This window comes from Rana temporaria, chromosome 10 (genome assembly GCF_905171775.1).
Source record: "Rana temporaria chromosome 10, aRanTem1.1, whole genome shotgun sequence".
In the NCBI taxonomy this organism is placed as follows: Eukaryota; Metazoa; Chordata; class Amphibia; order Anura; family Ranidae; genus Rana; species Rana temporaria.
Window position 1 is genome coordinate 7,371,157 of NC_053498.1, and position 9,734 is coordinate 7,380,890.

At 45.9% G+C, this 9,734-nt stretch overlaps 1 protein-coding gene across 1 annotated transcript in view; it reads left to right on the forward strand.

The window, feature by feature from the left end:
- The window catches only part of RBM42 (RNA binding motif protein 42), a 16,948-nt gene extending 8,506 nt beyond the window's left edge, over positions 1-8,442 (forward strand). The window contains exons 6-11 of the mRNA XM_040327107.1: positions 1,114-1,226; positions 2,893-3,021; positions 3,111-3,215; positions 4,566-4,686; positions 6,318-6,512; positions 7,967-8,442. Coding sequence (XP_040183041.1) covers positions 1,114-1,226; positions 2,893-3,021; positions 3,111-3,215; positions 4,566-4,686; positions 6,318-6,512; positions 7,967-8,079 — 776 coding nt within the window. The 3' untranslated portion in view covers positions 8,080-8,442. The remainder of the gene's footprint in view (positions 1-1,113; positions 1,227-2,892; positions 3,022-3,110; positions 3,216-4,565; positions 4,687-6,317; positions 6,513-7,966) is intronic.
- Positions 8,443-9,734: the final 1,292 nt, after the last annotated feature.

Below are 9,734 nucleotides of genomic sequence, written 5' to 3' on the forward strand. Positions count from 1 at the left end.
CCAAAAATAATCCATACACGTCCACTAATTAAAGCTGATTCAGCAACTTTGTAAAAAGTGTGGGCACACCATGTGTTAAAATAAATAATAATTTACTATTAGTGGAGCCTGTAACGGTCACCACCGTTTACGATATTCCATTCCATCGCCCCACGACAGCTTATCCGACAGACATCAGACACGATCCATTCCATTTCCCAGAATAACAAGACTTCACACACAGCTCTGTTACTGGTTCCAAAATGTATAAATGACTTTTAATGGTATCTTGGCTTTCTTATATACAGTACAAGTATGTTACAGTAATCAAAGGAACACAGAAACTCTCCACCCACACATCACACAATGGGGCTTCAATACACATTATTTTAGATAATGACATTCAGGTGAGTTAATTACTACTCATTAACCGGACGGTCTGGCTCTGCGACAAGTTCCCCTCACCTGTTACCCAAAACACATTCCTTTACTAAACATAATTGACATGCTAATTCCCTACCCCTGAAAGGAGACATCTGACCTTTCAGACTTAATTGGTACAATGGACACAGAATGTAATCACAGCAAGATACTTTAACATCCCATAATAGCCAGCCAGGCTGACTCTCAGTTTCAATCAACACACAAAACAGTATTAGCATCACACAATGGAATTTCTAGGAGCAAACTCAATTAACACCTCAAAAGCATGTGTCCCCACATAAATGAATACTATCCTATTGACCTGCTGGGGTCAGAATAACCAACTTGTAATATCTCAAGATATCCTGCAATATATGAATTATCATTAATGTCCCATCTAATGTAATCCTAGATATCAGTTCTTAGTCACCCTATGCCCAAATGGGGGCATAGGATGACCCTAGACCCAAGAGTCATTAGTGACGCTGGCACAAGAGTACCCCCCATCCTTCAAAGGTCTCTGGGTGTCACGTGCCATTCCGTTACAGAGCCCAACAACCAAATTTGGTTGTTCCCAACCCCCCCCCCTTCTTCACACACACACACACACACACACACACACACACACACACACACACACACACACATATATATATGTATGTGTGTGTATAATTTTTATTTAATGCTCCCATGCTTATCCTTTCTTGACAGTGGGTCCTCGGCATCCAGGCATGCTACCTCCGCAGCCCCTGATGTCTCATCCGATGCACGGCCCTCCTCCGATGATCCCGCCTCCCCCGATGGCGATGCGTCCCGGCCCTCCGGTCAGTTCTGAGTCCCCTTTTGTTTGTCATGTGATCTGTCCTTTTATGTTGTCGCTGCTATTTGCTGTGAATTTTCACATTCATGTTTTTATATGGATTTGTCGGATGTGCGGTGTGTTACTTTTACTGGGAAGGGCACAAACTTTTAAAAAGAAAATTTATATTTTTGAAGAATAAAAAAAAAAAAAACTTGAAGTGCTCTGTATTTAACCACTTCAGCCCCGGAAGAATTTACCCCCTTCCTGACCAGAGCGCTTTTTGCGATTCGGCACTGCGTCGATTTAACTGACAATTGCGCGGTCGTGCGACGTGGCTCCCAAACAAAATTGGCATCCTTTTTTTCCCACAAACGGAACTTTCTTTTGGTGGTATTTGATCACCTCTTCGGTTTTTATTTTTTGCGCTATAAACAAAAATAGAGCAACAATTAAAAAAACAAAAAAGCAATATTTTTTGCTATAATAATTATCCCCCCCCCCCCAAAAAAAAAAAAAAAAATATATTACACAATTTTTTTTGGGGGGGGGGGGGTATTTATTATAGCAAAAAGTAAAAAATATTGTTTTTTTTTTAATTGTATTTTTACCAAAAATATGTGGAAGAATACACATCGGCCTAAACTGAGAGAGACTTTTTTAATTAAAATATATATATATATATATATATATATATATATATATATATATATATATATATATATATATATATATAAAATTTTAATTAAAAAAGTCTTTCTCAGTTTAGGCCGATACGTATTCTTTCACATATTTTTGGTAAAAAAAAAAAACACGCAATAACCGTTTATTGATTGGTTTGCACAAAAGTTATAGCGTCTACAAAATAGGGGATAGATTTATGGCATTTTTATTATATATATATATATATATATATATATATATATATATATATATATATATATATATATATATATATATATATATATATATATATATATATATATATATATATATATATATATATATATATATATATATATATATATATATATATAATAAAAAATTTTTTTACTAGTAATGGCGGCGATCTGCGTTTTTTTTATTTTTTATCGTGAATGCGACATTACTGAGGACACATCAGACACATTTTTACGCTATTTTGGGACCATTGTCATTTATACAGCGATCAGAGATATAAAAATGCACTGATTACTGTGTAAATGACACTGGCAGGGAAGGGGTTAAACACTAGGGGGGGGCGATCAAGGGGGTTAAGTGTGTCCTAGGGAGTGATTCTAACTAGGGGTAATGGGCTACCACTGACATGACAGCGATCACTGCTCCTGATGACAGGGAGAAGTAGTTCACTGTCCTGTCGCTAGGCAGAACAGGGGAAATGCCTTGTTTACATTTCCCCGTTCTGCCTCTCGGTCTCACGATTGCGGGCCGCCGGCGAACATAGTTTGCTGGACCTGCGGGCACGTGCCTGCAAGGCGGCAAATTTAAATTGGTAAATGATGCTGGATGTCCTCCAGCCAGGAAATAAAGCGGGCTGCCTTACTTCTAATGCACATGGTGAGAAGGTCTAATCAGAGAAAGCAATTTCAGCGCAGGAAAGGGGTTGGTACAACTGTGCAAGAGTGAAAAAACGCCAGAGGTGGTCGGGTTTAATGTTCCTCTTTTTTTTCTTTTTTTGCTTTTATTGGCAGCCGGCACCGATGGGCCCTCTGCCCCCTCCTACTCGTTCCGTGGTTCATTCATCTCCTAAAATGAACCCCACGGTCATCCAAGCGGCCCCCACCGTCTACACGGTTCCTCCACCACCACGGAAAGTAGAGGTAAGCAATGCTACAATTGAGGTTTGGAGGGCTCACCCCCAACCCCCTCTTTTTGTTGTCGGAGCCTCACAGTGACGTGTCTTTCTTAGGAGGAAGTGCCAGAAGTCCCGGCAGTCGTCGAAGACAAAGACATGAGCTACGAGGAATCTGTGATTGGACCCAGCATGCCCGAAGTTGAGCCGGTACAGCCAGAGGTGAGACCCTTTTTCCCTGGCACAGCTTTAACCCACTTGAAGGCCCGCCCAAGGCCTTTTCTGGCACTTTTTTTTTTTTTACGCGTAACAATCGGTATGTTTTTTGCTAGAAAATTTAAAGAAAAAAAAAAAAAAAGTAAAGTAGAGGCCATAGAGAATAAATTGGTGGGTTTTGCTTTTTTTATTTTTTTTTATGTCACACGGTATTTGCACACACTAATTATTTTGGAAACCATTACAGCTCCAGGCCTTTGTTTTGTTTTTTTTGTAAAACTTATTTTATTGAGTTCAGTCACATCTTACAGTTTAGCAATACTCGTTGGTAACAGTGACGTACATTTTTCCATTCCAACAAAACAACAAAGAAAACACAAAGAAATATCCGAACGTAGCCAAAACAAGTAAAGCATAAGAAGGTTATTCTTGAGAGTAGGGTGGATGGCTCGCCTACCCTCCTCAGTTATCTAAGCACATCGCGTTTCGGGCTCTGGTATTGCCACGAGTGGAGAACCACCCTAGGCGGTTCCAGGAGCGACCCCGCCCAGGGTCCACGCCGGAGGAGGGGTACCATTCAAGGCCTCCAACAACCGCCCCCAACGCATCCTCCAGGCCCAGGCCCCCCCGGTCCCCGCATTTCACAATGAGAATCACAGCGCTGGCGCTATCGCTCAGGGCACACACGTGGGTTGTGAGCCCTGCCGTGCGTAGCCATCTCAGCATTTCGGGGGCATTAACCATGTCAACAGCAACAACTGTAAAAGTGCTTAACCATATAGAAAATAATAATAATGATATTAAAAATAAAGGAGAGCGAGAGAAAGATCGAAATCTCACCAAAGATGCATGAGGGATCCACCCCGTCCGCACCGGGCCACCAGTCGCCAGGCTATCGCGTTGAAAGAAAAAAACGGTTATGTTAAGCAATGTCTGCGGTCTACGTCAGGCCTTTGTTTTATATATATATATATATATATATATATATATATATATATATATGCTCTCGCTTAGTGTGTGTGTGTGTGTGTTTTTTTTTTATTTTTTTAATTTTTTTATTATTGCTGTCACAGGGAATATAAACAGCACTTGTGACATCAATAGGCATGTGACAGGTACTCTTTTTGGAGAGATCTGGGGGTCTAGAAGACCCCTAAATCCCTCCTAAGCAGAGAAAGTTTACTTTACCTACCGGGGAAACCGGAAGTGATGTAAGGTCTAAAAACAAAAAAACTTGCCGGGATTACGCCTGCAGCCATCATCCCAGTATAAGAACTCAGACTTCTGAGCTCAAGTGGTTTTAAAACTGAATCTACAGCTTGTGTAAGGACAACGTCTCTCCCTCTCCTTCTTCAGGTGGTGCAGGAGCCCCCACAGGAGGATAAAAAGAAGTCCAAGCCGGAGAAGATGAAGCGCTGCATCCGAACTGCCGCCGGCACAAGCTGGGAAGATCAGAGCCTGCTGGAATGGGACACTGGTGAGTCTGAAACGAAGGGTGCAACTTTTGCATATAGTATCTCACAAAAGTTTTCTGTAAACATTTTCATGTGACAACACTGAAGAAACTCCACTTTGCTACAATGTAAAGTAGTGAGAGTTTTTTTTTTCTTTTTGGAGCGATCTGGGGGGGGGGGGGGGGTAGTAGTGAGTGTACAGCTTGTATAACAGCAGCCCTCAAATTTTCCACTCGCGTTTTGTGAGTGGAAAATGAGGGCTGGCGAGGAGCTGGGCTGCCTGGGAGTGGGGGAGGTGAGCACCGCCGGCGGGCGGTGTTGGTCGTGAGCCGTTCTCCTGGTGGAAGAGTGCATGGAGTTGGAGGAGAGCCGTGGGATCACCGACCGGTAAAACACGCTGTAACAGCTTACATTAAAACTGTCTTCGCTCTGCTCACTCTCACACAGCCCCGCCTCCTCCTAACCCCGCACCTGTAATAGACAGAACGTGGGTCCAATGCTAGGACAGCGTGTTTTACCACTCCGGCCACCCTCTCACTTCCTCCCTCTATCCTGGCAAGGCTTCAATGTGGAGGCACGTGTCGGGCTTCAGTGTGGGGGCACGGGTGGGGCTTCAATGGGGGGGGCACGGGTCGGGCTTCAATGGGGGGGGCACGGGTCGGGCTTCAATGTGGAGGCACGCGTCGGACTTCAGTGTGGGGGCACGGGTCGGGCTTCAATGTGGGGGGCACGGGTCGCGCTTCAGTGTGGGGGGCACGGCTCGCGCTTCAATGTGGGGGGCACGGGTCGCGCTTCAATGTGGGGGGCACGGGTCGGGCTTCAGTGTGGATGGCACAGGTCGGGCTTCAGTGTGGATGGCACGGGTCGGGCTTCAATGTGGATGGCACGGGTCGGGCTTCAATGTGGATGGCACGGGTCGGGCTTCAATGTGGATGGCACGGGTCGGGCTTCAATGTGGATGGCACGGGTCGGGCTTCAATGTGGATGGCACGGGTCGGGCTTCAATGTGGATGGCACGGGTCGGGCTTCAATGTGGATGGCACGGGTCGGGCTTCAATGTGGGGGGTCACGGGTCGCGCTTCAATGTGGGGGTCACGGGTCGGGCTGCAATGTGGGAGCACAGGTGAGGTTGTTCTGAGGGGCAACTGATGTTGTTGTTGTTGTTAATATTTTTGTAACTTAATTCTGCATAAAACATTTAAGTGTAATTTCATGAGAATTTTTGATGGCGTGATAAGGGGCGGGGCAGGGTAAGGGTTGTGTGGGGAAACTGGTGGCCAGTAACCCTTGAGACCTGGCTAGTAGCTCAGGACTAGAAATTTTGAGCCCTGATAACAGTGTAAATTTGCTGTCCCCTCAAAATAACACACAGCCATTAATGTCTAAACCGCTGGCAACAAAAGTGAGTACACCCCTAAGTGAAAATGTCCAAATTAGGCCCGATTAGCCATTTTCCCTCTCCGGTGTCATGTGACTTGTTAGTGTTACAAGGTCTCAGGTGCGAATGGGAAGCAGGTGTGATAAATTTGGTGTTATCGCTCTCACTCTCTCATACTGGTCACTGGAAGATCAACATGGCACCTCATGGCAAGGAACTCTCTGAGGATAAGTGGAAATAATAAAAAAAAAAACGGTGTCTCTTTTCATCTTGCAGACGATTTTCGGATATTCTGCGGAGATCTGGGGAACGAGGTGAACGATGACATCCTCGCCCGGGCCTTCAGCCGCTACCCGTCTTTCCTGAAAGCCAAGGTGATCCGAGACAAGAGGACGGGCAAAACCAAAGGCTACGGCTTCGTCAGCTTCAAGGATCCCAACGATTACGTCCGGGCCATGAGGGAGATGAACGGTAAGGAGGGGGCGTGTCAGAGTTGGCGCTTTCTGGTTTTATTCTGCCTCCAGTTAGAGAATTTAAAAATGGGAAGAGGCCTCAGTCTGGGATTTAGTTCACTGTTGTGATTTGCTGCTGAACTGCTTTAACCCATTCCCCCCGCCCCCCCCCCCCCCCCCCCGTGTGATCGGGGAGCTGGAGGTTCGATCCGGTGGCGGGTCACCATAGAGCTGGCCATGGACTGGATCGTCCCTGGACATCTCTATGATCCTGGGAGGCCAGAAGCGACGTATTAACTTCACTTCTGGCTCTGGCAGATGTAAACCTCCAATTTTTTTTTTCCCCTGGAAAGTAGAGATCGATGTGAGGTTTTTTTTTTTTTTTTCTTTTGGGATCGTCCAGTTATTGGGACGGCTGATTATTGCGGGCTAATATCAATATTTTCCAAAAAAATCGTTATGATAAAAGTATTACCGATATTGGTCTCAGCGGGCCGCGCTAATCTTTTTGGGGCCAAGAAGCCTGCACACCCAGTGCGCAGAGGTGTACGACACGCACACAATGTCATTACGCCTCCGCGCACTGGGCCTAACGTTCTGAGTTTGACAGGACTCCCTCACCTCGACACTCGGACGGACACGCAAGCCAGCCGGGCCAGCCAGCCGCTGCCCCCACCCACAGCAAGGTGCCGGGCCAGCCAGCCGCTGCCCCCACCCACAGCAAGGTGCCGGGCCAGCCAGCCGCTGCCCCCACCCACAGCAAGGTGCCAGCCAGCCGCTGCCCCCACCCACAGCAAGGTGCCGGGCCAGCCAGCCGCTGCCCCCACCCACAGCAAGGTGCCGGGCCAGCCAGCCGCTGCCCCCACCCACAGCAAGGTGCCAGGCCAGCCAGCAGCGGCCCCCACCCACAGCAAAGGTGCCAGGCCAGCCAGCAGCCACCCACAGCTTGTTCAGTTTATACCAGATTTGTGCATTAAAAAAAATATATATATATATATTATTTTTGAAAAGTTTTAAATGTACAAAATATTGGCACCTAATATCTGCAGGAGAGGTGGCTGAAATATCGGTATCGTATCGGCACTGAAAAACGATTTTGTTCCATCCCTACAATTTTATTTTTTTTTGATCTTGTGCTTTCCTGGACAGAGGAGATATCTGGGGTCTTACTGACCCCCAGATGTCTTCATGAAGAGGGACCTTCCAATTCCTATTACAGGGGATGTTTAAATTTCTTTTAATAGGAATAAAAGTGCTAAAAAAAAAAAAAAAACTGCATCATAAGGTGGCTGCGGCAGTTTTTGCGCATGCCCTATGGGGTGCATTTTTTCCAGCTCCGCCCTATGCGTTTCGTCATGTGAGACCTCATCAGGGGCCTCGGACATCTCACTTTTGGGCTTTTAGCATAGTTTTTTTTTTTCTTTTCTGGTTTACCTATAGGTATTGACTGATGCTTTTTTCTCTTCCTCCCAGGTAAATACGTGGGCTCCCGTCCCATCAAACTTAGGAAGAGTATGTGGAAGGATCGTAACATTGACGTGGTGCGCAAAAAACAGAAAGAAAAGAAGAAGCTTGGCCTGAGATAATCGCAGACGATGTGGACTGGTTAGAGTCTCGCAGGCCCCCCCCCCCCCCAGCACCCTCTGGCTGTTACCCACAATTCCCTGCACAGAGAGCGCTGGTTTATGGCAGACTCCTGGGAAGAGACAGACAATGTAACATCAATATCTGCCGGCAAGTCCAGCGCAGAGAGACGTGAACTTCTTTTGTTTTACCCCACTTTTTTTTTTTTATTATTTTAGTTTTTGTGAAACCTTATTTTTTTTTATTCTTAATCTGAACATTGTGAATGAATTTGAGTTTATTTAAAGCTCAAGTCCAGGCAAACTGTTATCAGCCACCTTTGCATTGCTCTCGCCCTCCTTACCTATAAAGAAATGTGTATTTAATTTGCTGCATTGCTATATTGGGAGTATTTTGCAGGCCCAAGGGGGGGATCCTACCCCTGTGACCACTGGGGCAGGATGGAGACGAGTCCCCAAGAGTACCGGTATGTGCCCTCCAGCTGACATTGGCAAGGCATACTTGTAATGCAAAAGAGTGTAGATTAGTTGCAGGTAATTGGGCAATGATGGATTGGGGGGGGGGGGGCGTACGCCCCCCCCCCCATTATCACTGCATTCAGGCAGCTGCCATTGTTTACAGTAACCTTTAACAGATACAAACTGGTCAGCTTCTAACAGCTCTCTGGTGCATAATACTAAAACTCTGCTCCAGTCTGTCTCTTAAAGCGGAGTTCCAGTCCCCCAGACATTTTTTTTTTTTATGACTGCTCTGGAATTGTCATAACATGTAGATGACAATTTCTAACGTCGTATTTTCTTCACTTTTACTATATTTAAAAATACATGGGATACATGACGCTGCTATCCCAGGAACCCTTAGGCCCCTTGCACACTGGGGCGTTTTTCATGCGGTACAGCGATAAAAATAGCGCTGCTATACCGCATGAAAAATCATGCCCTGTAGTGTTCAATGTGAAAGCCCGAAGGCTTTAACATTGAAGCGGTGCGCTAGCAGGAGCGCTCCAAAAGTCCTGCTAACCGCATCTTTACCGCGGTATTGGAGCGGTTTGTTCACCGCTCCTATACCGCGCCTTCCCATTGAAATCAATGGGAAAGCGCGTTTAATACCGCCCGCAACGCACCGCTAGCGGGGGTTAAAAACCTCACCGCTAGCGCCCGAATATCGCGGTAAATACGATGGTATAGCCGCGCAACAAATAGCACGGCTATACCGTCACCGCGGCTGCACGCCTCAGTGTGAAAGCAGCCTTAGCGAATCGAAGGAGGAAGTAATGGAGAAATAAAATAAGGTATTTACGAGCAAAAATAAATAAATAAAAATGCCCACTGTGAAAAGTGCTGCATGTCCTTGGCTCATACAGGCAAAGTAAAAAAAAAAAAAATGGGTGGAACTCCGCTTTAAGATCTGGTTATTCCTTCAATGGGTGCTGCCATCGTGCTTCTCACACAAGTAAAGCCAGTTTATGCAGCGTGCCCAGCAGAGGGCGCTGTGTGCTACATTTTTCTTTTGTTTTTCAACCATCTGCTCATCCTAGAGAGCAAGTGTCCTGCAGCACCACCTACAGGCCTGAAGGAGTCATCGCATCACATCAACCAGTACATGTAACATTAGTAAAGGGCTGATTTGTAATAGACATGTGAAATTCGTTTTGTTG